The sequence below is a fragment of the Sabethes cyaneus genome, chromosome 1, assembly GCF_943734655.1.
Source record: "Sabethes cyaneus chromosome 1, idSabCyanKW18_F2, whole genome shotgun sequence".
Lineage (NCBI taxonomy): Eukaryota > Metazoa > Arthropoda > Insecta > Diptera > Culicidae > Sabethes > Sabethes cyaneus.
The window spans coordinates 30,125,159-30,152,832 of record NC_071353.1 but is presented as its reverse complement, the minus strand read 5'-3'; the positions used below and the strand labels follow the sequence as shown (position 1 = coordinate 30,152,832).

Below are 27,674 nucleotides of genomic sequence, written 5' to 3'. Positions count from 1 at the left end.
TTTCAGAAATTTGAAGCAAGCGAAGTTTCCAATCACATTACTTGGCAGCCATAATTGAAATTTTAAACTGGTTGTTAAAGTTTGACAATGAGATTCCCCTTTCAATCTTGTCAATGGGGTTATTATGCAACTCACTTCACAAATAAAATTTTTTTCACTTCACTCTACGTGGAATTGGGAATAGGTAAAAAAAGTGACGTGAGTGTGGAAGTGAAATTTATTTCACCGTGAAGTGAGATTGGTAATAAGCACCATAAAGATCATTTACTGGGCACATTGCAAAAATCTATATGTGGGACACATAGAAACTATACGAAAAGTTTTCTCAGTGTATGCGAATATTGATAATAAAATATTAAAAACTAAATTTTAATTTGAGTCTTTATTCGTTATGGCCCAATATATCGCATCGTATTGTACAGTAAACAAATCCAGCTCCGAGCCATAATGGCGGACCGCATAATTTGTGTTCGTAACATTTAAACAGCATTTTTGACATTTCCTAAATACATCGCACGTTCCTTTAGTTTGACCGTGAACGTGCGGAAAGAAAACGTGCGATGTATTTAGAAAATTTAGGAAGGAAAGAACTGCTGCTCATTTTTCTGTAACGTTTCACTTTCAGGACATCAATTTGGAGTAGATTCAATGTTTAAAAATAAACTAGGTTGAAAGGTAGGGGTGGTTTTATGCTATAACAAAATTGTTTACTTTGTTCAGGACATTAAACTGGACTAGGTTTGTCGCGGTACTAAGAAATCTTGTTAGGACGAGAGAACTTTATCACTCTTTCTGGCATACTTCCCAAGCACAGATATCAAATTAGTATAAGTCTAAACGTCGTAAAGAATCTTCGACCTATTGGGACGAGGGGTGTTGCTGCTTGTTTTCTAAACATGAAGTAATCGAAATCACAGTAAACAGATGGTGTATTTAACTGTCGTCCCTGCCTGTGGAGCAAGGCGATCACAAAGAAAATGTATGGGATAATTTGACCTTGAAACTGTTCGGTAATTTTTACTAATTAGAAATCGAAAAAGCATATTACAATAGAAATTACATAATTGCTACATCTTTTATGAGTCGATCGGTATCTAAATCATGAAAATCCAATCATTGGCAGAGCTATTAGCGTTCAAAAACTTTCATTCTTTCGTGACGCTGGGTTGAATCCAAATTTTGGATTGACACTCTGCGGTAAGACGTAGTTCTACGTCAAAATTCCTAAAAATCTTTGATTTTTTTTCGCCCACACCCCCCTTCAGTTGCCCAGCATCCGAAGGACAAAAACTTTAAAAATATTTGTAATGGCCTGAATTTGTAATGGGTGAAGCATATTTTCAATGTAATTGGTAAGTACAGGATAATTAGTATTAAAATATGAATTAGCGGAGGATTCGTACAATTGTTGCAAGGAACAATATTATCGTTGGATTAAAAGGTTCCGGTATAGAGTTATAGAACTAAAATAGAACATAATAGTCAATGATCAAAAAGAACTTTCGGATGCATACACTCGACCTCAGATATAAGTTTATAAATAAACCAAAGTATTTATTTTTCTTCATTTGTCTTCAAATGAAATTCAATTGCATTTTTTCGTGTTTTTTCCTTTTTCAGATACCTTACGAGATATAAATTATACATACACAATTAGTTCATTTTCACCACCTTCATCATAACGATTTTCGTTTAAAATCCATGCCATTTGTGTGTGGTGTTTTTTCTTGCTTGTTCTTTCTATCAAAATAGTCTTTTCACGAAAAGATTTCCGCTCTTGCTCTTCTAGTTCCTTTTCATCTATTGTTTTGTTCTTACTGAATAACCTAGCCGATGTTTTGTATATAGTAATGGGGAGTGGTTGATATAAAGGGAAAAGTTCTCTCTTGCCTGAACTACTAAATACAGAGATGAAATGCAGCTTCCACCAGTGATGTCTAAAAGATATTACTTTAAGAACTGGTGCCGAGAGAAACATTCCCCGAAAAATGGGGAAAAGCATTAGCGGGGTACATACAATTACATATATTAAAATAAAAAAAAGGTTTGGTTTCTTGGAAGTACGATTACGCGAAATGTTTAAAAATAAAAAACGAACGAGAATTATGAAGTGCGATGTTTTTTCTTGTTTAGTGTGTTCTTTTATCTATAGAACACAACTTGCACACTCGAGATGAAGATTTTGGGTGAATAAAAATCTCTTTTTCGGTTTATCTTCGGTTATTTTCTTAATTACCTCTGTTCAACAGTCTACTTGCACATGTGAGAGCGTGCTCAGTGTTTGATCACTCTTAATTCTTTTTTAAGATACTTTTTCACATCAATGGATTGTAAATAAATAATTTGTTTAAAAACGGGAAACATAATTTACAAAAATATAAACAGATGAAAGGAAGGTACACGAACATGAATAGCGATTGCCATGTCGTTTCGCTTTTTCACTAGTTTTTAAAAAATAACGGTTTCAGTTACATAAAAGGATAACCTTTTGACTTTCTCCCCTGTTTGCAGAGTTTCGTCTATGAATCGGGTTATTTTTTAATAAATCGAATCACAATAACTTTGTTTATAAATTATTATTTTATAGTAAAAAATACTTTACTCGCTTTTGTCATTTAATTTTTTGCTCGTAAACACTCTGTTTTGTTCTTTCTCAGAGACCAGATGCGTCTCCGAATTTTTCTATTATGTTTCTTTTTGCAGTACTCGATTCAGCTTAAATCAATAAGGGGATGAAACACTCTTGCAATCTTTGGTTCCAAGCGCAGGTTTCAAGTGTGACAATTCAAACAAGCTCCCGACCCCCGAAAGTATTCGAGATCAAAGATAACAGCAAGTAAAAACTGTTGGAGAAACAGGTTTTGCTTTCGGGTCAGACAGTCGTGCATGGATTGCAGATTGAAGCGCACTGGAATTACGGATAGAAGAGCGTCTCATCCCCTTTTCGTTACGATATTTTCATATTATTCTGCATCCTTCTTCTCCCAGCTATCATGGCCCTGCAAACGTTGATTTCCATACTACAGGGTACCATCGGTAAATAGGAGCAGCGGCGGGGTGTCTCGGTTAATATGATGATGCGTTCGCCGTGGTTTAGGCACGGAAAAGGAGATTTTACAGTTGCGACCCTCTCGTTTGCTCTCGACTTAGTTTTCCTTCCTTTCTTCTTTAATCGACTGGAACAATCGTTAACTCTCACAACTATTGCTACGTGACGACGTTGAAACACAAAAACCGTGCGATGAATTTTGCTGATTTCAATTTGTTTTTACAAAACCAATTATATTCTCTACTATTTTCCCTTATTTTTTTCTTGTTATATTTGGTTATAGCGGGTGTGCTTCGTTTTTGCTTACTGTTTGTTTAGAAAGCGATAGAACAATATTCACTACTACACAGATTGAAATTGATTTGACATTTTATTCTTTTGCTTTATTTGTATGTATTTTGTAGTTTTTATGCTTTTATACTGGTAAACTAGATGGTTTTCGTGTGTTTAACGACCGAAGAAGATTGGTGGTTCGTTCAAAACTTTACGTGATAGTTATCTTTTTATGAAAAAAATAAGAGAATTTCCACTACAAAAGTTACACAAGCTCAACTGTGTTTTAATGTTTTATGTTTATCTTTCGTATGCTTTATTAGGCAAAAATATCTAATAACACAATCGGTACTGGCTTCGTAAAATGATGTTTCCTAATCGCAAAACATTTGTCGCAGTTAGCTGCTCTGTGAGATTTCCCCAACGTTTTTTTTCACAATCTTCAGTTTTGTTTTCTGCTGCAATAAATTAATCAAGATTGTTTGCCTGTCCTCTCTGCTGTAACCTGTGTTGAATAATTCTCGTTCTTATTCTCTTCAACTGCTTCTGTCCTATGCGTTAAACACCTATTTTCTAGATTTTTTTACTTTTTGTATATTTTGTACTTTTTTTGATTTTATTTTATGATTTTTATACTTTTAATTCTTTTTTGTTTTTAGAGATTTTTTCCGGAAAATGTTTTGTGAAGTTTTTTTGCGGGTTTTGTTTAGGTTTTTAATCAAAATTAGACAAATACGATGTTTACATTAATGCGCGCACTTACGCCTGTTATAGTTGTCTTCCCAATACCGTCCGCTATCGGCAGCCAAGAAACTATGCGGACATAAGAAAGTGTGCGTGCGTGTTTGAATGCGTTGATTGTAGTACACTAGATGATGTGATCTGCCTCCTACTCCAGTTTCTGCCAGGCAAGTTTGTCCCGTACTTTGCTGACGTTTTTCTCTTGTGCTTCGATTTCCGGTTTCACTTCTTATCAGCAAAAGTCAAAAAGTCTTCTTTCAGTAAAGAAAACACTTACACAGTTCGCTTCGTTAAAGTTTATAGTCGCGTTTTGTTGTGTTCTTCTTCTTCTTCTTCTTCTACGTTGTAGTTATTGACAGCACAGTTGAATAAAAAGTAGTTGTAATCCTTATGGAGTCAAAGATAACAAAATAAGAACGTTCAGAATGTGGCCTTCAAGGACCCACTAACACAAGCGCACGGCAGCGATTTGAACGTTGTAGTTTGTGGAGGGGGTCTTTTACTCGTCAAATTGTTCACAAACTGCTACAATGGGTGAAGTGGGCCAATCTTCTCCGTCGTCTTCGGAGCTAACGCTGCCAGTTCTGTGGGTAAAAATTATAATGCGTTTTATTGATAAACAATACGTAGAAAACAAGAAAAGGAATATGCAGAACAAGAACAGTCGAGAAATAGAGATATCAGAATGGAGGAGTAATTCTGTTGTATGATATTCTTGTTTTACTCTGGGATTTGTTTTCAATCGTTGCGATTTAACAAACGCAAAGAAAATGGTTACTTACCTAAATCTAAGATTATTATTGTTAACATGACTGTTGTGAGCATGATGTTCCGCGATCGTGGGCAGGTACGAGGTGAGCTTGTCGGTTGGACGAAGCACCTTCATGGTGCGAGACGACAACTTCCAAACTAGCCGTTGCTTATACGGCATCTTATGTTGCCCATTATACTGCGAAAGAATTTTTGCGACAATACTGTGACTGTAGAAGAAACTGCTATCGGGAATCTGGAAAAGAAAAAATAAATAAAGATTTTTGGTCACAAGTACACTTATAAAACTTTTTTTTGTTAACTTACACGACAGAACTTCTGTAGCTGGATGGCATAATCAACCAGATCATGAATATGCCGGTTGTACAACTCATTCTCCTTGTTTGCACTCACGTGCGCATCCATCTGGGTGAAAACCATGACCAATGCCAATTCCGAGGGACGAATGCTGGCGCAGCTGGCATCACAGGACAGAATTTCCAAACGCATCTCCAGATCTGCCAACGATATGGCCGACGTGAAAAAGTCGGTCAATCCGAGAGCATTCGCGGCATTCGCAAAGATGTAGTAAAAAATCCGAATAAAGGATAGTGCAGTGACTGGAGAAGTATTCATTTGGACACCAAGCTTGTTGGCAACTATGTCCGCCATCCGTACAAGATCACGCGCCGTGCAGCGACACTATTAAATTGAATAATGAAAAGTTGGTTACAAACGATTTCGGGTCATCAAAGTCGGATTAAGTCGTTTTCATTGTGAATGTTATTAGAACCTAAGCGGTTATCGCATGTTGATCACGTCTTTCACTAGCAGATATTGGTCAGTAACATTTCTCGGGTACTTTTTCAAAAGAACGTAGATTCTCTTCGTGTCTCCTGGCTTCCGCTTAAAACGGCGATGCAATTGCACTTTAGCACAACAGCTTTGCATGAATCAGTTGCTGGCGTCTAAAGTAAGCAAACAAATTGCCTTTTGACGGCAAAGAGAATCTCTCAATGTTACTTAGGTATTGCCATGTGCCTTCAATTATTAATTTTATTCCACCATCTTCGACTACGTCGTACAGATTGTATACTTAATAACTAATTTAAGCCTCGGATTCTATTACTACACACATTTCTAGACAGAGTAAAATCGAACACATTACAAACGTCGTTGAAGGAACGCAAGCAGACATTAAAACAATTATTCACATCATAATTTGTTCTGTGGAATTGGATGGCCAATAAAGGTGGATTTCGAAGCCGACAAGGAGGTACATTCCACGGTATCTGGTACATGAGTTCCGGGCAATCCACATTGCCTGTTATAAGGTCGAATATTAATATCCTCCTGTAATGCGACACAATCGGCAGGGGCAGCAATCACCCGAAAAATTTTTAGATCGTCGGCAAATGATAATTTCGATGATGACAGCAGCTCGTCCAGGTCATTAATATAAATTGTAAAGATGAGCGGGCCACGCACACTGCCTTGCGGGACACCAGACGATATGTCAAATGTTCTGGAGCGCACGGAGTTTACTGTAACGAGTGCTTTGCGATCGTATAAGTATGAGTAAAGCCATTCGGTAAACCATGAGGGAAATCCGATGTAGTTTAGTTTTTCAATAATGAGGTTGTGTGGTACAGTATTAAAAGCTTTCGCAAAATCAAAATAGATCGTATCCACTTGCCGCTTAGCTTCTAGCTCACGTGATATCGTTGTGACGTAGGACATAAGATTTGATGTTGTCGAACGATGCTTCATAAATCCATGCTGGCTGTTAGAGAGATGATCGGTGCAACTGACCTGTATATAGTTGTATGGAGTAGTTTTTCGAATAGCTTGCTGAGGGTGCAAAGTATGGATATGCCACGGTAGTTGGCGACCGATTTGTAGCTTCCGGACTTATGGATCGGCACGATGGACGCCATTTTCCATGCATTTGGGAACGATCCACTACTGATTGAGCGGTTAAAAACAGCGGTAATCGGCGATGCAAGCGAATTTTTTAAAAATACTGGTGGTAGACTGTCTGTTCCGGGTCCTTTCGATGAATCGAGATCTTCAAGAGCTTTCCGAACCTCGTCTATAGAAAACTGCACTAGTGGTAGATTAATATCACGGAACGATATATGCTCGAAGCAGTTGCTTATGCTTTACCAAATACGCCCTCGAAAAACGTAGCGAAAAGATTAGCTGATTCTGAGCTCGAGTGAGAAGTTGTTCCTTCGAAGTTGACCGACGGAGGAATATTGTTGCCGGTTTTACGTTTCTTAACAAAATTCCGGAAACATGAGGGGTCCTGTTTAACGGCAGACTGAATCCTTTGCAAATAGTTGTCATATGTTGCGGTAAGGACAGCTTTGTACTCATCCTCACGCTCCCGAAGTTTAGCTCTATCAGATTCGCTTTTAGTAAAGAAATATTGGTTGCGCATTTTGCGGAGGTTGTTACGAAGGTTTCGAAGCTAAGGGGTCCACCACGGTTGCTGGTGGTAGCAGTAGAGAGCGCGTGAACGCTCAATAATGCAAGATAAAACAAGCTAGTTAGCTAGTAAAAATACCAATGCCTGTAGCGGTGGCTAATAAAATGAAGACTGCTATTGACGAAGCACTTTCGTTATTTGTTTTGCAGGGGATTTGTTCTGCAAATTTTCGTGCAACAAACAACGAACAGCAGCTGTAAAACAAATGCTTGAAGTATCAATCAATCGTTGCATGTTTGAAAACAAATATAGTATTACACTATGTACATTGCAACAAATATTTAGGTAATAACTTGAGAAAACTTGCCCGTAATTAAAATTAAAGGTTGAGAACAAATCATGTATCTTTTTTTTTTTGTCAATACCATTTTGCATAGATTTTTGGTTTTTTAGCAACAATTAAAAGGTAATTAGATTTTTCTTCTCCAAATGCAGCGGAACCGTTTAAAACGACTTAATTCGTTTTGTCCTATACGCTAGACTGTGGTAATTGAGCATTGTCAACTTCGGTTAACTTGAGTGACGCAGCAATGGCGTTAATTATACAATTCACCATTACCTAATTTTACAGTGGTAAAAGATACGATTAGTATCGTACTGCTTAAGTAAGAAAGATCTTGAAATGTTTTCAGAATTCCAACAGCAAGTTAGGTAGAGTTTTGTCTGGTACATTTGCACCTACATTGAAAATCATCCTCTTTCAGCAATAAGACACAAATATCGCTAAATGCACCATCAAACAAACAAATAGTCAGTGTCAATTCATGGTTGGCAAGCTGACAAGGGAAACAAAATCTTCGCAAGAGACATATTTAATTTGTTCACTGTTTAGCGCTTTGATCGTATTCCAACACTGGAAGAGGCAACCATTAAGCTAAATATAAACTTCTCTGATGCCAGATTCAGTGTGTTGTTGTAGTTGTTTACGCTCTCTAGATTCAATTCAGTCCGCCTTATAGAAACAAACCGAAGGTTTATGTGGGGAAAAGAACCTTGAAATGGGAATCATCGTTTCTTTTGGTAACTAAAATAACGGGAATATGACCTACTGAAGGCTGTGTTCTATGGTATTAGATAGCATCAGATTTAGACGACAGTCCGCGTGTGATTTGTTGCTAGGTGGCAACAGAGGAGAAACCCTGAAAAACTAGACCAGCAAATCGAAAGATAAAGAAATTAAAATATATGTTTTCCAATTTTCCGTTGACATTTGGAGCTTTTTAGTGTAAACCAATAACAATCTATTGGAAATAAGCGTTTAATTTTGTTTTCAAACAATCTCGTTGTCTTTTAACCGATTGAATTTAGTAACATTCCAAAATGTTTTTACACGAAATTAAAAATCGAAATAACGCAATTGGGAATCATCTTGATCAACCTAATCAGCATGCGATTATATCCGTTCGAAATTGTCAGTGGGTATTTCATTAAAATAGTAAAAAAATACTGTACTCACCTGTGAAATGGCTACCAAATCGTCCGCATCGATCTGCGGTAGGGACAGTTGCTTCACCGCCAGATGGAAAGCACTGACCGATATGCAGGCCATATGCTTTGGCCTTACTTTCATCTTGGTCAGGAAACGATCGACCAAGTTAATGGCCGCAAACAGGACATCGTTCGGCAGCTCATACCAGACCTTAAGGCAACGCAACACGTGGGCAGCGCCGTCTCGTGTGCCGATAGTAATTTCGCCACTCTGTAGTCATTGTTGTGTATTGAATAAACAAACAAACAAAAAAATCAAATGAGTTAATGATCACTGATAATTTATAAACAGATCACGAAACTGAAAAAAGGTCACGCTGCAAAGAGGATAAAAAGCAAACTCAATAATATTACAATGTTTTGCTACACATTTTCTAGAACAAAACAACGTATTGTATGGGGCCGAGCTGAAGGTTATCGTTTGCATAATGTAGCTAAATTAAGAAGCAGTAGCGTCAGCGTTTGTGTGTGCGTGTTTTGAAAGTTGAGCGAAGATTTGGCAAATAACCAAAATTCATGACCAAGCTCGTACGAACTACATAATACAGAGCGGACACACGCATTTCTTAAGGACCAAGCTGAAGCTGAGTATAATAGCACTCAGCAACAAAGTTGTCAAACCAGTATGACTCGATCGACTCAGCGAAGCTCGTATAGAAACGCTGCTGGGCGTATGTAGTAGTACTTTTGACATTGAAACTTGAAATTTGATTGAAATATTGTCACCCGCTAGTATGGTATGGTGTGTGTGTGTTGTACAATGAAACGCCTGTTTATATTTTACTCAAATGTAAAAACTGGTAATGGATTAACCATAATAGTAAAGAGAAGACCCTACTAGTTTATGTTATATGTATTTATATAAACCGTGCTGGTGCTCTGTGTTTTGATAGATTTTCAATACAATTCTATACGAAAACATCCAAATTATTACCATTAATAATTTGATCAATATGAAAATGAGCAATGAACTCCTTGGTTTCGTCTGTACTAATAATTTATGACACCTGACAGCACATCTGTTCCAATTGGTCGCACTCTGTCGGAAAAACTTCACTGTTCCAGGGCAACCAAGCCTTTGGAAGGAAAATCGTCAGCGAAGCGTGATAATGAAAACGACACACACAATGTAGATGCGAGCGATGTTATCATTAGAATATTCGTTGGCATGATATATAAACAGCAAACCGTCACCAAGTGTATGTCACTTGTTCTGCCCATTGTTTTGCTGCTGCTCTGGAAGCTCAGCGGAAGCGAGGGATCGGAATCGAAAGAAGACTACTACTACAAAGTACTGGGCGAAAATAGTAACCATCCAACCAGCGCTACATTGTTTTAGAGAGCGAGTCAGCTTTAATTATAACTAACGTGTGTTTCAACGCTCGCACGTTGACTGTTTAGTCAGACAGTTACGTAGTACCGCTAGCACATCACAGGCTGGTAGCCAGCTAGCAACAATTATTGTCGGACTCTATTGCAGAAAATACACGCTGCATATTTAGTGGCTACTCCGATCAAACAATGACCATTACAATGAGCATTGAACAGAAAGAAAGGTCATTAATCTGAAAAGCTCTGGTACGCCGAAAACGAGTGTTCAAATAATCCCGAGTCAGTCGATGCTTGTTTTCACAAGAGCTAGCTTGTTATTTTTATAAACATACTGTTCTTTTTTTTCTACACCTACCATCGGCTAATAGCACGTCACACAAGGTGCTGTGGTGTGATAAGTCCTGAGGCTGATGTAGCTGTGCTTATGCATGATAGGTACATCGTAAATAAGCGAACCAAGGAGAGAGCGCACGTAAACAAATAAACAATCGATGAAACTTGAACAACTTTTGATTGAATTCAACCATGCACCTCCCACCAAGCTTGAATGATTGGCCTATAAATCAGAAAGTGGTACTCGATAGGATGGGATAAAGATCCCGTATAAAATGTATATGGAATAGTTTTAAATTTTATAAGTTGCAATTCGCACTATGCCGAGACAAATGATTGTAGCAATGAATCTATAAATATACAGCAGACTACCGAAAAAAAATCTAAGACGTGTGTTTTCAGCGAGATTTTTAACCACTACATATTTGTTCTGGTATACAAAATTTCTTATCACGGAAATCAAATATTTACTTAGTGGATTGGTTTTGCGCTACTTTTTCGTTGTAGAAATTGAAAACATCCACAGTTCTGAAGGAGCTTTGTTAATCTACCAACTTCGAATGTATTGTTAGCAAAAACTGATAAGAAAAAATCAACGATTGACATGACTTTGCGAAAATGGTAACAAAGAAATGGTACTGTAATCTTGGGGGAAACAACCAGCCGGATAGGGCAAGGTAGAGGTACATATAGACAGCGAAGTTTGACCTCAGGTGAGTAATTGCTCCAAAGGCAAATCGTTTCTTTCAATCACTGCACTATAACCACCATTCGAAGGGCCAAGGTGATCCAGTAATATTGTAACGATAAAGTTAATGTGAATTTAAACCATTCTGAGTGAAAATGATTTTCTACGTTTCGTTTTGCAACAAAATTTTAAAATTATATAACAGGAACAACGCAAACTAAATGTACGTAAATGTTTTTTCCATCGAATTTTTTATATCATTTTTGAAAGAAAAATGTACACAAAGATAGAGAGAGAAGTGACCTTTTGACAGAACTGAATAAAACTGAATTGTTACTTACGCATGATTGATGGGGCAGGTAGAGGTTCGGCTGGTATTTGGGTTCCAGGGCGATCAGTTCGCTTAATTTGGCCATCATCTGCTCGAAAGAATACCCAGACTGGAGCAACGCCGATAGTGGCTGTTTCTGCGGGGATACCGACTTAGCTCCGGCCAAGTCTTGTGGACCACCTCCGGTGAGGTGATCATCCTTGCTGGTGGAGGCCCCGGACGTCATCAGGTGATAGTTGCTTGCCTGACTATCGTTCGGTGGTTCCATAAGAACTGCATCAGCAGCATCCGGTGTCCCAAGCCGGCCCTCTAACAACATCCGCTGATTATGTTGCATCTCCTCAGACACTTGAACTTTGTTCAGCATCATTGACTCGTCGTCATCCATATGGGCGCTGCCACTGCTGATGTCGACGTGCTGTTGCTGATCGATGTTGTTGTTCATAGTATCGACAGAATAGCAGCGTACAGGGACAGACATACTGAGGGCTGGCCTAGTACCTATTGTTTGGCGCAACAATTTACGTAAAATATGCAGGATATCAGTGAAAATGGTCTTTCGCCACAACCTTTGCAGGCTGTCGAGCTTAGTCGTGCTTGTGGCTATCAGATTCAGGAGATGTAATTTTGCACTCTGTTCGCTTAGTAAATAGAGCGCTAAATTCTCACGTCTCTTGATGCTGAAATTCAAACACGTCTCAGCAAGCTAGGTACACAACTTCACGCTTGAAGTGCGCAATTTGTTTGCTATCACTGAACGTTGGTTTCGATCAGAGATAGTTCAGCAGATAGAAAACAAATACGTTTCAAGGAAGCGGCCGCTTTTTTAACTGCAGAAAATTTCCTCGAAATATTTCTTTCTGAAATGTGACACTCAGAAACCCTCGTCGATTGCACACCACCCAATCGGTACAAATCAGTTGCAAAAAGCACAAGCTTTTTGAACTTTAATACCTTTTTCTAAAAAAAATACTGTCGATTTTTATTAGGTGTGTGGATTTATAACTCAATCTTAACCTCGTACACACTGGTCTACTGACATAAGCAGCGACCTTAGTACGATATTTACGGTTAGCCTGCCTCGGCAATTGTTATCACGCTTCTTCTGGTGCTCTCTTCTTTCTGGGTAAGAAATTGCGCTGTCTTACCACAGACGCTAGACTAGAGTAAAACTACTATTAGTAGAAAGAAAAATAGCAACAGAGCCGAAACGAGACAAACGGGTATTTAAACTGAGGCTAGAGCTATGTTTGTCTGTCTACCTTGTAATTATCGAACGGGTTTGTCCCGCCAATGTTTACACTTTATGTATGCACGTTGCTTCGATTCCAGGTAAGACGAAAACTTACTTTTCTGGCTATGATCTGTAAAATTGTTACACTGTTAAATAACTGAGCAATGAATTAATGAATTTAGCAGAAATGAGTGAGCATTTGAACTATGTTTTGGATTGAATTCAAAAGTTAGATTCGTTGGAATGTTGATGCTAAAAGTTATTCTTATGAAATGTAATTTTAAGAACAAAAATTCCATGGGCGCTTCGAGGTGACTAAAAACGCCGAAAACCTGATTTAAAATTGTATCACAAATTTCTTTTTGTAGATTATTTAGGTATTGTTACATTTTCATTTAAGTTTATATAATTTGGAACATTCCTTGTTTACCGAACAAAAACGAAGAGAATGTAAGTTTTTTTTTTAAACTGAGTATGGGATGTTACACAATGTTAATTGGCTCTAGTCATGGATGTAAAGATCCAATAATTTACCGGAAATTTAAACAATACACAAGGGATATCTAAAGTGTTGAAGAAGTGTTTCTACTTGGTGTATTGACAATCTCGGCGATCGTCAAGGGTAACACCCTTTGGTTAAATTGAATTGAAGTCTCAGTCATTCGTAACCTGATAGAAAACATTGCAATCCGCACGACGATGTCAACAGCACATGATTCTTTTCATAGCAATATTAGATATTAACGAACATTTTATTCTGAGCTATTCGAAAGTTTGGATCAAAACCGAAACGGCAATTAAATTTTATCTATTTTATAAAGGATGTTTACTGGGTCGATAGTCACCAAAGTGAACTGAAGAGACAAGGTGTAACATGCCAAATATTTATGTAGTGGTACAGAAACAGCTTCACATTTTTCAGAATGTTTATTGGTGTTAGTAGACATCTATACCACAAACTTTGCGTCTATACCAAAAATGTCAATATACACTTTGGATAGCGACAATCTTTTACGTCCTACTACCGGATTGTAGTAAACATATGGTGATGTTAGTTTCGCCCTTCCTAGTATTATAATTTTAGTGCGTGAATGACTTGACAAGGCTGCCTAATGTATTACATATCAAGGCTCAGTATCATGTTTAATTTTCCTATTTTTTGAGGCACTGCTAACCTTTTCGATATTCGCTATTTGGTTTGCCAGCTAGATGTATTAACCAAACCTACAAAAACAAAAACCTAAAATAGGTATCTAAACTCTAGGCATCTACATTCCAGATTGTCCAATTAACTAAAATTTCACAATTTCGACATCCATTGCGATGACTTCATGAATATGTATAACTGTGCGTATCAGCGAAGACGCTATGATGAGAAAAAAAACTTATTAGTTCGCACTAACACTGCTACCGCAGATGTAGTGTATGTGAAATAGAGAAAACAGATGATTTCTCACATTACTTCCCAAACCATCGTCCACCTTCCTCGAACCAAGTAATTGCTATGAATTATTTTTTGCTGAAGAGCATACCCCAGGAAAAAAAAGTTGTCCTATCGCGTCCAATCCCGTTTTTATCCGGACTGTTCTAGAACTGTCGTCATGCTTCACTATGGTTTGTTTAGTGACAATCAGGGTTAACATGTAATCACTACCTCATAATTATTATGAGTCGAAGCTATTTCACTTCAATAACCCTGTTCCGAATGTTCGGTTGTTGAATATTCCAATATTTTTTCATCATTCTCACGCAGCCTTATAGAATAAAATTGTTTCAATCGAAACAAAAAATAAACTGAAAAATCTATATTGCGCTGCCTATTTGCACAAGACAAAAATTCAAAATGGCTGCCGCACGAACGTAGGTTTTGAGTGCAAGAAAATTTCACTTTAATTTTACCCCTATCTGGCCATTGCAGAATAACGATAGGTTGACTAACGGATTACTACACAATTTAAAGGTTATCTAACGGTCACTTACCCGGATGCTTCCGTGATTGTGGCTCTCACTTTTACTTCACCCCAATGTCAGTAACAAAGAACTATTCGATTCGGGATTGGATTCTACAATGACGACCAGATTGGAGACTTCAAGTGACTAGAGCTCTGCTGCTATACTCTGGTACTACTGCTCTGCCATGGAATGGTAGTGTATGTGTGAGCTTGTGTAGACTTTCTCAGCTGATGAGCTTGGATGCGTGACGACGATGTATGTATGAGCCACACAATGACTTCATGTACCAATACACACCGTGATACAACGTTTGTTGATTGTACCGTATAGGACGCAATGTTTGTACGCTGGTTTACTATAGAAGCAGTTTTTATATGGATGCGTCAAATTTTTGAGAAATTAACCGTTACGCAGGTCACAATCGAGATGGCGCTGATCTGCTGTTGTTTATAACTGGGGGCATGGAATGGCTTGATGGAAAATTATCTAAAAAAACAGAAAACAATTTACTTGTATTAGGCTTTGTATAAAATAAAGAAATAAAAGTAGACTGAATGAAAAATATTTACATTGTTGATTGATATTTATTCGGTAGTGTGATTGTGATAGGTATAATTCTCGCCTAATGTTTGAATAGGTCCTATCTGCAAATAAACAAACCACGTGAGAGTTACTCTCTGCCAGACTAGCAAATCACATTCATAATGTTTACATTTGCAAATATGACCTATGCAAAATTTAGACTGGATTGGAAGTTTGATATTTTAGATCTTGTGAAATAAATGATCCGTGTTCTAAAATTATGAAAAAAATAAGTTTTATTAAAAAAATTAAATGATAGCTACCTATCAAGTTTTTGCTTCGATTTTTATGCTAATGTAAGAACTAGTTCTATGACTAGGCCGTCCAATGTCAATTTTTTTTAATTTGTGAATGTTTCGAGTTCAATGCAACGTTTTAAGAAGGTTACTGCTCCGTATTTCCATGCTAATAAGGATTGATGACGGTTTGAACGCATCTGTCAGCAATCTCTAAATATCTTTTCCGGACCGTTTAGTTAACTTTAAGATACGACGCTGGTCAAACAAGCCAATAGTCGTATGTTCGGATCTCGGCAGAATGGATGCTGCTAGGTCAGTCAGTAAAATCGTTGCACAAGCCCCGCAATTGTCCTGTACTCCAATAACCAGCTGCGAAATGTGCCGATAAAGAAGCAAAGCACCCCAGGCTATGCTTTTTTACTTGATATATGGGCAATTGCGGAGCCAATGCTACGATCCTATTGACATTAACGGGAAATTTTCCTTGGAAAGCCCAATTTCGGAAGCAGTTTTTTGGCCCAAAAGCGAGGTTCTGGTTATAAAAATATAAATCCTGCATTCTTCTTGCCAATCTGAACACAGCGAAAATATTGTCATGAACAGAATTTGTTTCAAACAAAAAAACTGCTTTTGAAATCGGCAGAATCGATGACGACTAATTTCACCTTAACGATTACTCCCTGGCTAATTTTTTAAAAAGGGTGTAGGGTAACCAACCTCTTTTGGACCCCATCAGCCGATGTATATAATTTGGACACTTCCATTTGATTTTGCTGTAAGCGTTCAAATTATGTATAGCTAGGATCCAAAATACGTTGGTTATTCTGTGTGTTCTGTTTTCACGTATGTATTTTTAATAAAATCGTAATTAGAAATCTTTTTATTATAACGGAATAGTGCGAGAAAAAGTAAAAAAAATGATAGAGAATTCTCGCGTAACTTATCAAAAGGCACAATCTAACAAGGAGAGAATTTCGTCAATGTCCCTCTCTTCTGATTATTACGGTGACACGATTTTTTTTAGATTAGCTGACGGATTCCACGCCAACTAGTCTATCTCTATAAGGTTGGCAGCACCCTCTCAGAACTCAATGAAACTTTTTGTGGAATTCATATTAGTAAGCAGCTTTGCATACACTCAAGTACTTTTTTTACACGGTTTGTTTTTTCGATTATTAGGAACAGGGCAACTTAGGGACCATTCATTTATATCTCAATACATTTGGGAGAGGCCCGACATTCGTCACGTAGTTTTTAAATGGTCCCAAAGTTGTACCGTTTTTGAGTAATCGAAAAAAACAAACCGTGTAAAAAAAGACTTGAGTGTACTTAGTTTTTTCAAAAACTAACTTGGCCTAGACTAACTTTTGGAAAGGGCTTAATTTGTTCTTACCCAGGTAACCAATAAGCATTAGTATAAGCAGTAAATCAATCGTTTATTAGCATCCCTGGCGTTTTATACTGCAGGTTGCTGTTTATCAGCCTTTTGACTGTACAATTGTAAGTTGGCATCCACAATTCTATTTAAATTCTTATTGTCGGTAACTAGCTGCAAATAAGCATTGTTAGCACTATAAGAGGGCTAGCAGTGAAGTGGCCGCATATTTTGCCAAAATAGCATTTAAGTAGCATTTAAGGCAACTTAAATGCTTATTGGCTTACAGTTAAATTGCATTGGAAATGCTTATTGGTTCCGTGGGTATTTCTTAATAAAAAATATAATTAAAAAACTATCAATATCTGAGCTGCCTTTTTTAGAAAATCGATCTTTAGATTTTGAAATGTTTTTTTTTCAGCGTAGAAAATCTTCTGAAAGTTACCCATAGATCATATTTTTGTAGGTCCTATAGTTTTCGAGCTATATTTTTTATTAAAAAACAAAAAATTAAGCCCTTTCCTTGCCTTCCTATGTTAAGAAAAATATAAAAGACCTACTAACCCTAGTAAATCGGGTGTATCGATCATATCTGCTAACATAAGTTATAAGCAATGCTTATCGCTATACTATTTTTATTAGACTTACGGCTCTTTTAAGTTTAACACGAACGAGCTAAATCAAATAGATTAAAAAAAATTAAGCCCTTTCCAAAAAATAGTCGAACAATTTTGGAAAAACTACTTATCTTTTTATTAATACCAGGGCTTGTTCGTTTCACTTTGACTCAATGTTGATTCATTTGACAGTACCGTCTCAGTCGAGCAAAATTTTACAAGGTTATATATGGGACATTTGTAGAACCAGTTATTATCTACAATTTTGCTGAAAGGTTTTATCGTATCTTTTGTATTTACGGTGCTACAATGCTAGTACCTTATTAGTGACTAAATGAATGCTCATTTAGTAACTAATGACGTACTAGCATTGTAGCATCGTAACTACAACCGATACAGCGAAACTTTATTCAGCAAAATTGAAGATGATAACTAGTTCTACAAATGTTCTATATACAACTTAGTCAAATTGTTCGGCTGAAACGGTACTGTCAAATGAATCAAAATTGAGTCAAAGTGAACGAACAAGCCCTGATTAATACCATTAATACTGTTACTGTAAACGTCTACTCCTTCACATTATGTTGCTTAGTTACGCGCATGGTAACGTAATATATTATATATCGAAAATACCGTCATTGTTACTATTTTCACCCTGCCCATCCCTTATAATTAAAAAAATGATTTTTCCTTTCACTAAATTTCACTAAACCTCTTAAATTACTCAAATTTCACATACCAGAAATACCTGTAACCACCCACTTACAAAACACCAATAAACCTTCCAAATCTTATCCAACTCGAAATCATCGGTAGCAGAGAAACTACCCTTTTCAATTTTCACCATCTACAACTCCGTTCAGTACAATCGTTCTTTCTTCTTATAAATTCACTTTTTCCCATCTTCAGCACTACTTACACACTTAACATACAGTATATATTTAGCTCTATTTGCAATTTTCTTTTTTTCACTTTTATTTTCCACAAAATAAGTCTAATTTCAAGAATAAAATCGGACTGACAATTTTCGCGTCCATTCACGGCCGCTCGGACAATTTTGGAAAAAATTATTTACATAAACTCTTTACACACACAGTTTCATTGAATTCTTAGTCATGCCAACCTCTGGTCAAGTTGGCGTGAAATCCGCCAGTTAATTCTTCAAAAAAACCTTGCGTTAAAATCCGTTTATGTAAATGGTACCATTACCCCAACGGTAGTTATTGACGAAAAGGAATCAATTTTCTGAAGATATAAAATTTGAGATCCTAAATTTCTACACTACTGGTTTCTGTTTCTGAACAATAAAAAACAAATAAATTGCTTTGTAATTTTATTGCTTTTGACTATTGAAATGTCAAGTAATTTTGTCGATGGAAACTCTCTCTAACAATGCCTTTCCTAGTTTGCATTTATGAATAACCTTCTTATCACCTCAAAACATCGATGACGGTTAAACCTGTTTTGTCTGCGCTGAAATAATCGATCGCAAAACGAAGCACAATGTAAACCACATACGCCACGATCATGTAGCTGAAAGCCTGACCTAACTCAAGGGTACCAGTTGACCTACAAGTCCAGACAGTGACCGAAGTATCGAGGAACCTATTTGAAGGACATGACCAAAATGATCACTATTTTTTGTTAAAATATCGAATGTATTCGTACTCCAGCCTAAGTAGTAAACAGATATATATCAGGAAGCTCAGCGTTTCAAATGTTACGAAAACTGTTGCAAGATCAATCGAAAATAATAATTGGTATTGGTGTTGTTTAACAGCTAAATGACTCATCGATTTATTTTAATCCTGCTTAATACCACCAATGCGTCCAATACAATGTCGTTTGAAATTAAATATATAAGTCGATTATAAATTGGTATATGTTAAGTCAACATACTAGCTGAACTTGATGTGCTCGGTTATCGAGATTTAATTCCTGAAACATTCCTCTACGATTTTGAAACTTCCGTGATTTGATATAACCTTAGAATAGGTAACTAATTTAGATATACTGAAATACTCACCTTTGGAATTGAATTCCACCGTTTAAAGTCAGCTTCAGGTTTCGTGATTTTATATATGAAGCAGCAAGTATTTGAACTTATCTTCGATAAGTGTGGATACGTCACGATAGTGTCGAAATATGTATATATTAAAAATAATTTAAAATAATATCTACACGTTTATCACAGATGTTTTACTTTATCAGCTTTCACCGTTTGCTGAACATCTCACAAACTATTCGATTGGGGTCTGTTGTCTGTTTACTGCTATTACTGTTATGCTTTCATCACTTTTATGAATCTGCGCTTGGTTTGTTGGTACTAGAAATTCGAGGCTTGGATCGCTTGGTTTTTCTCTTCAAACGACCAGAGTTGTACGCACACATTCACGGAATCACTTTTGCTTACATGTATATGTTCTATTTTTTAATAAAATACTTTCTTCGCATCAGCAGACAATAAATTGAGCTTAGTTTTTATGCAAATGTTGCATTAATTGTGCTCAAAAAATAAAAAAATTACACCTACTTTTGTTATGGAAACACTATATTATGGCCGTAGTAAACGCACAAGCTATGCTAATGCTAACACGCACTTAACTTTTTAACCAACGCCAGGTTATTGCATCACTATTCTTATACGGGTCGCTTCTTCTCGACCTACAAACTATTAGAACGATTTTCGTAAATGTTCTATGGTTTTAGTTCGCCTTGAAGCTTGTCACGCTCCGCTTGGCGTGTAATCGTAATTATTCCATGTTGTTTGTCTTTGAACTGTACATTGACACAATCAAAATTTAGACACAAATCTTGCAAGTTTTCGCAAATAAAACAGACGATACTTCTACTCTGCTCAACGGTTAAACAAAGAATAACCAAAATTCAATTGAATCAAAAAGGAAGCGACTTGATCCAGTGCTTTGGTAGTGGTGTGTAGAGAATACCCAATGAGAGTATTAGTATTTACTCCATTTACTCTCATTGGAGAATAACCAGCGTAACAGATTGGCTCGATAAAGTAGTAATAGCATGATGTAATGGAACGACGTGAGCAGCGTTGCCAATCATTTGAAACTTGTACAATATTTATGGCATTTGGAAATTTCTACCCCGTCTGATCTAAAGCAGCCCTGTAACATTAATGTTATAGGGCTTTACCTAATTGCAGGTAATGAGCTGAGGCGTTATCCGCACCCCGTAGGGAGCACATGTTACAGAAAAAAACCAACCTTCGATGAGAATATGATCGATTTGGTTCAATGCTCGTAGTTCAGATGATTTAGGTGGCTTTAAGAATATCTTTGTGGGGACCAGTCTAGTCTATACATTCGCCTCGATTCTGCTTTCCGGTCGGGCCGATCAGAAACGTCCCGTTCGACGTGTGTTTTATAGCATACGATGTATTCCGATCGAAGCACAATTTCTTATCAGATCCGGCTCCGATCGGTATGTAGAATAGAGGCGATTACTTGCCTACTGACATGCATTCATATCCTCGACCACGATCGTGATGTTCCGTGGCAAACAGCTGTACGTCGCTTCCAGTTGCTCATCAAGTCCATTTTCATGTGGATAGCGAACGTTTATGATGGTGTAGTTGAACGACCTTTTATCCTCAATCCTTCGTCCTTGCCGAGTGTTCCGAATCGACTTTTCTTGATCTCTCGTAGTAACTCTGTTCCTGTAGGTTGCTTTATTAGAAACATTTTACTAGACTCGGTACTGACTCGTGATGGAACAATTTTAGTTTTAGCGGTAAACCATCTCATTTCCTAATTCACCTAGGTGCTCAAGGCTATCGCTGGATAAGAGACTAAGTGGAATATTTTCTACCTACAGGTACGCAAGGCACGTACGCATTATTTACCCATTGGCCTACCAGCCATGAATAAAACCGCCCATCCCAAATTATGTAATGTACGTAATATGCACAAATTTATGAAAAATACTATATTTATCGTATGTACAAAACGTATAAACAGCAAATGCTTTAATGCTAGCAATGGCGGTTAAAATAAATTTAGTCGGCGAACTAGTTTGTTTTCAATCCACCATTACTGATGTGGTAGTACTTTTCCCAATATTTTTTGTAGGCTCTGTTATTTTAAAGCAGAACCTAAGATGTTTTCTTCGCTGTAAAAAATCCGATTTGCTGATGATGCAAAATATGTACTCTATTAAAGACTAAAACAAGGTTCATCATCTATGACTCAGATCGTTCCTCTGAAGTCCTGCTGCTGCTGCAAACACTGGAAGATTCAGTTGTCGTGCCTTCGTGCTGCTCGGACTCTTTATCTTCATTCAACACCGCTCCAATGGTGCTATCCGACATCGATTCCACGTCATGAATTTCCACATTTTCCCTCATCTCAATGTCTTCGAACTCATTGCAATGGCCGTTCGATTGCTTCTCGGTTTCCAATAATTCATGTTTCAGAAAATATTTATAAGCATCTATTACAGCTTTGGGCGGGACGTTATGGACAGGATGCGTAGGCAATAATTCATTCTCCGAATGACCAAATACCATAGGAGGCAAAGCAGTTTCACAATGTTGTGCTACTGCTAGGCCACTTAAAGTGTAGCACGTATGGTATAGATCTGCTGGTCTAAAAATCATAAGTAAATAGAAGTTGATTGAAACATTTCACCACGCGATAATTAAAATATACGTACTTTCCAGGTTTGTCGATTAGGCCACCGGTAGGTTTCTGACAACAGATGAATACATACTCCTGCAGAGCAATTCGATGAAACAACACGGTATTCATAACTTCGGGTCGACCTTCCTTGCGAGCTATCAGACTCTGAATTACCGGGATCAGTGCTCCTTGCCAAAATGAGTAACATCCATCAACCAACTTATTGGTTCGTCCCTGGAATCCCCCTTCGAATGCCATTTGTCGATTAACAGCCCAGCGAAGCAGAGAATTTAGATCACATTTTTCCTCGCCGCCTAAGATAACAAGAGCAGCAGCAGCACAAAAGGAATATCCTCCATGTGCTTCTAAATCGGGTGTTCCTCCGAAACCACCTTCGTAAGTTTGGCATTGCGTAATCCAATTAGCCGTTCCTTCAAACAGCATTGCCTCGTCCTCTGCCGAAAGTGCTGCAAGTTTTGCCGATGCTATTGCACAGTATGCTCCACGAACATCCAATTCGCCTCCAACGTGCATCCGAAACGCACCATTTGGCTCTCGCACCGCTCCAAGAAACATTTTCAGGGTCTGTCTATTAATGGCATTCAGTGCTTTATCTGTACCTATGATACAAAGTGCGTTAACTGCAGCATACGTTGGAGCGAGATGTGGATCCTGCCCAGGCCCACCGGCAAATCCACCGTTTTGATCTCGGCACCTTAAAATTGCATGATTGTAAACATTTCAAAATCTAATAGAAGCTCTTACTTTATCAAAAAATCCACAACACGGTTGAGCAAGCTATCGTTAAACTTAATACCCAGTACGCTGGCTGCATTTAGTATCCAATAGACTAACCATGGACGGCTACTATCCAAACATTCGTATCCGGTGGATAAGCGTTCTAATGATATTTCCAGATAACGAGCATGTTCTGTTCGTAGCAACCTGGGCAACGTTGGATCCATTGCAGCCAGCTGTTCATATTTTCTATAGAACCGTTCGACTGATACTTCGGTTTTTATCTGCAAAAAAACGATACAATCATTCGCAAACCCAAATCTATTTTTATATTGATAAAAGTAATACACGCGTGTGAAAAACAATTTTACCTGTTCAATAGTCGTGGCCGTTTTTCGCCCTTCATCATCAGTTTGGAATCGCTTGATCTGAGTTAAACCGCGAGATTGCTCCATGTACATCGTTTGGTTGAATTCTTATCGAAAATAACAAATTAAATTTTAACCCCAAGCCCACGAAATTTCATATGGAACAAAAAACTAATTCTGCAATCACGCACTGACGTTATATTCACGATGACAGTGTTGCTGATGTTGTTTGGGGTTTTGCGTAAGAAAAAAAGAGGCGGGAAGTATTTTTGCTTTTGTTAGGTTCACACGATTACACGATGACAGTAGGGCATAAGATTTTCTGTAAGTGCGAGTAGCTTATCCTAGAGTGACTATATACAGAGTGGCGCCAAGTCATCCCAAATGTATGCAATGCGGTTTATCCTAGGTTTTTCTTTGTCTTTCCTGCATACGCGTTGGATAGGTTGTCTGCTCGATTGGAATGACACTGACAGATAATTATCATTCCAATTTTGACATTGTCGCCACTCTGTATATAGTCACTCTAGCTTATCCAGCTTTTTACGAGCCATAATGGCGGACGTGTTCGTAATATTTGGACAGCATTTTTGACATTTCCCTAATCCAGCTTTCCACGAGCGATAATGGCGGATATTGAGCACAAGTGGGCACAATCTTTTGACATTCATTGGAGGAGCGTCGAGTTCGCCCTGACGGAGTTACTATAGATACATTCATGATTGTTTGTTGTTCGAGTTAGGATTGGGCAAAATTCCCAAAAGTATCGATAATTGAATATCAATATCAAATCCGCCGCTTTATCGATACCGTCGATATATCGCTCGTGAAGCATCGATATTAGATTTATCGATACTATTTAAGGCGGCATTCTGGGATTAGGAAATGCTACTCAAAAAAAGGGATTCATAAAAATTAATCAATAAAAAACATGTTGAGCAAAGAGAGGGCCCCCCAAACACGCACGCAACACATCACTCGCTCCAGTACAACCACAAACTATACAGACACTACGCGTAGAATAAAAAGCATAAAATCTGAGGGACCAGTTTCATTTGAAGTGAGTGAATCTCGTCCCTTGCACATCTCACGGATCTCACGTATTAATATGGCTCTCAAACACTATCTGTCTCTTTTGCTCTACTAGGAATTTAGAAATTCACTTGCGCATAAATCTCAGCAACCCGATTAGCTATGATATTTTCGTTAGTTCATTTGTGTGAAGTTTACGCAATAAACTGTTTATGTAGATTGACGAGGTAAGCAATTCTTGATATATCTTACATAGTCTTAGAATTTTAGTTTTTTTCGCCACTTTTCAGCTACTGCACTTCCCAGGTAACCAATAAGCATTAAAATAAGCAGTAAATCTGTCGTTTATTAGCATCCCTGGCGTTTTATACTGCAGGTTGTTGTTTATCAGCTTTTTGACTGCATAACTGTTGTAAATTGGCATCTACAATTCTATTTAAATTCTTCTTGTTGGTAACTAGCTGCAAAATGGCATTGTCAGCACTATAAGAGGGCTAGCAGTAAAGTAGCCGCATATTTTGCCAAAATAGCATTTAAGTAGCATTTAAGGCAACTTAAATGCTTATTGACTTGCTTTTAAATTGCATTGGAAATGCTTATTGGTTACCTGGGTTATAATGTTTCTATGTAGTGCTAATTCTATCAATGCAAGGTATGCTTATATCAGTATACTCCAATTAATGAAAGGAACTGACGATTTGCATGCCCAAAATGTGACGAACTATGGAAAAAATAATTGTTATACTTGCATTGTAAGCGCCTACCTGTCGAAACGGATACATCTGAGTTATCCCGTGAAAATAAATAGAAACGAAGATCATATTCGTCTCCGGACTGGCAAAATCGCAAACATTGAAATTAAACAAAAATCTAATAGCTCACTTGCCACCTGACAGACTGTCGATTGCACGTACAACTTTCTTCCTTAATAGGACAAATTCCAGCGTTACGGGACACAATTAGCACCCAGTTTTACTGTGTGAACTGCATCCTGTTTCACCATTTTTTTGGCAAATACCTTGTAAAATAGTTGATTAACGAGGACATGTCAGGGATTGTATGTCAGGATTTTGATGAAATAGCAACTGATTTGCATAGTAGGGATTGTGTCCCGTAACGCTGGAACGTGTCATAGGATATTTGGAAATCCATATTACCCACGTGGAGAAGAAAATTAATGCGATTGGAATACGAAAGGACGGTTAGCAAAACTATTAGAATTTAAACATACAGCCTTATTTTGTATTCTAACGAATCGGTTTATCGAACATACATTCCGAGATACATCATAAGCATCTTTCTACATTAAATTTCATAGAGAAGACGACAAACGTGCCTCATCAGCATGGGCAACCTATTGGACGTGAAACTAGATTTGACATTAGACATCAAATTGTACCCAGTAAACCATTTGGTTTGTATATCTCGATTGCAACTGAGGTATACGAAATCATATCTGAACGAAAAAGTTATATTTCACGCCATATAAGAACATATATGTACCAAAGTGGAGGCGATATACGTGCGAAAATTTTGACAACTATTTGCAATTCTATTTTGCGCAGTTTTTATAAAACGCAACTAAATACTCCTGAATATATGATTAAGATATAATCAAATATTGCAATTGTCTATGCTGCTTTATAATTCACAGTCATGAATTGTATATGAAGACACGCACGATTGCAAAACAACTTATTGTTCACTTGGATTTGACATACTCTAATCATTATACAATTCCAATGTGAAATTGACATGAAAACGATTTATTGTGAACTTTCTATTACGATTTTGTGTTATCTGGGTACTTTGTCTCGGTCTTTGACTTGGCTACCGACGGTAAATCGAAATCAGAGCATCCTCATGGGTGCTTGAGAATCTCTTTGTCAAACGTGGTATTTGGTTGATCATCAGTCTGCCGAGTATTATAATAGGTTTCGATGTTCTTCATTCGCACCATTTTGCACATGGAAGTTGCTTCCATTCTTTTTCTGGGTTAAAATGGTTTACAACTTTTTCAATGGCGACCCGTACATCTGGTTGAATCGATTCGGTTAAGCCAGTTGGACCTTGGACCATCATTTTCCACTTAGTAATATTTCAGGTCTGTGGGATTCACCTCTGTTTCTAAGGTTACAGTGGTTCCCTCCTTGTAAGAGGAATAAGAAGATCTTCAGCATATCGGCAGGTAGCCGAGAAGGTCCTGCTGTATCCGTAGTAACCCCCGTCAGCGATGCGGCTGAGTTTATTGAAGCTACTTCACCACCCGAAGATCTTCGTACAGTTCACCACAAAGCGTATGCATTTATTATAAGTTTCCCAGCACATTCAAAGTTCTGGAGTGTTCCTAACCAGCAATATGATATCTCCGTTCGTTTTGATTAATTGGTCCACGGGAGCATCATGTTCAGCAATCCGCCTTTTCTTCAGATTTCTTCCACCCGTATTACTCATATCTTTGACTCCCAGGCTCTCCTGGGTGATTGGCACAACAAGTATGGGTGTTTCTTCTATCATCTGTTATTTAGTTTTCAGTCCACTCGCAATTTCCTGCTCTATTCGTCTGACGTCTTCTGGAGCTGCCTTAAATTTAAATGAATGCGTCGTACTTGGGATCCGCGGCCAATAATTTTTAGGAGATCTCCAACGAAGATTAGCGCCAAATCCATCGTGTCGTCAAGTTTTGTAACAAAAATAACAGTACCTTCCGTTGCTATTGACCATAGCTTTGGGTTGGCAAGGAAATGTTGTTGTTTTGCATGGTAACTATAAATGTTTGTTTTGCGTTGCTATAAAACCTATTGATGAACTAACGAGTGAGAAAAATGAGTGCTTGTGAAGGGACCGTGAGTGACTTTCTCACGTCCCTTGTGGGACCTGAAAAAATCGTTCGCGTGTTGTCTGTATAGTTTGTGGTACAACTCTATTTCGGACACGTCGCTTTGTACGGAAAACCGCACCACAGCTGTTCACGCCCGACTGAATCGCTGCCCCGGAATCCACAAAAATATGATGGGTTGTACTCCCGACACATCTAGATGACATGCCGAAGAGTAAAAATTTGATCCGTATTAGCACGGGCCTTCAAAAGCCAACCTGGTACTACCCTACGAACTCTCCAGCCACCGGGGATAGACGACGTAACAAAATCTGTTGGTGACTTTGACCAGCGTTATGCTGCGGTAATTGCAGCAATCTATCCGATCCCCCTTTCTGTAGATGGGACAAACCACACCCTCAATCCACTCATCCGGCAGCTCTCTCCTAAACCCCTGAAACCATCCAGTGATGTGTCGTTGCTGGCGGTTCTTGGCCATTCCTGCAGAGTTCCGCCGGGAGTTGCTCCTTTCCGGTTCTAGCTCTGCTCGATCTCTGTCCCACCTCTGCCACTTTCATCGCTATTATGGCGCGTAA

At 37.9% G+C, this 27,674-nt stretch overlaps 2 protein-coding genes across 2 annotated transcripts; both read right to left on the bottom strand.

The window, feature by feature from the left end:
* Positions 1 to 1,529: 1,529 nt before the first annotated feature.
* LOC128738081 (cyclin G) lies at positions 1,530 to 20,324 on the bottom strand. Its single transcript, XM_053832930.1, has 7 exons — positions 19,503 to 20,324; positions 14,691 to 15,149; positions 11,487 to 11,977; positions 8,761 to 9,003; positions 5,141 to 5,515; positions 4,846 to 5,069; positions 1,530 to 4,647 (listed from the first exon to the last, which is right to left on the bottom strand). Exons 3-7 carry the CDS (start codon positions 11,955 to 11,957, stop codon positions 4,563 to 4,565), a joined length of 1,398 nt encoding a protein of 465 aa, XP_053688905.1. The 5' UTR covers positions 11,958 to 11,977; positions 14,691 to 15,149; positions 19,503 to 20,324; the 3' UTR covers positions 1,530 to 4,562.
* Positions 20,325 to 21,445: 1,121 nt separating this feature from the next.
* On the bottom strand, positions 21,446 to 23,379 carry LOC128742852 (protein farnesyltransferase subunit beta). The gene is made up of 4 exons (XM_053839339.1): positions 23,232 to 23,379; positions 22,888 to 23,144; positions 22,157 to 22,837; positions 21,446 to 22,089 (listed from the first exon to the last, which is right to left on the bottom strand). The coding sequence occupies exons 1-4, from the start codon at positions 23,319 to 23,321 to the stop codon at positions 21,684 to 21,686; spliced, it is 1,434 nt and encodes a 477-aa protein (XP_053695314.1). The 5' UTR covers positions 23,322 to 23,379; the 3' UTR covers positions 21,446 to 21,683.
* Positions 23,380 to 27,674: the final 4,295 nt, after the last annotated feature.

Bases quoted from the DNA above. Each gene is read 5' to 3' on its own strand.
- LOC128738081 (XM_053832930.1), bottom strand. From the start codon at position 11,957: ATGTCTGTCCCTGTACGCTGCTATTCTGTCGATACTATGAACAACAAC. The intron at 5,516-8,760 runs GTGAGTACAGTA...TCAATTTAATAG, and splicing joins ATTTGGTAGCCATTTCACAG to TGTCGCTGCACGGCGCGTGA. The intron at 5,070-5,140 runs GTAAGTTAACAA...TTTCTTTTCCAG, and splicing joins AGCTACAGAAGTTCTGTCGT to ATTCCCGATAGCAGTTTCTT.
- LOC128742852 (XM_053839339.1), bottom strand. From the start codon at position 23,321: ATGTACATGGAGCAATCTCGCGGTTTAACTCAGATCAAGCGATTCCAA. The intron at 22,838-22,887 runs GTAAGAGCTTCT...TGCAATTTTAAG, and splicing joins GTTGTGGATTTTTTGATAAA to GTGCCGAGATCAAAACGGTG. The intron at 22,090-22,156 runs GTACGTATATTT...TATGATTTTTAG, and splicing joins CTAATCGACAAACCTGGAAA to ACCAGCAGATCTATACCATA.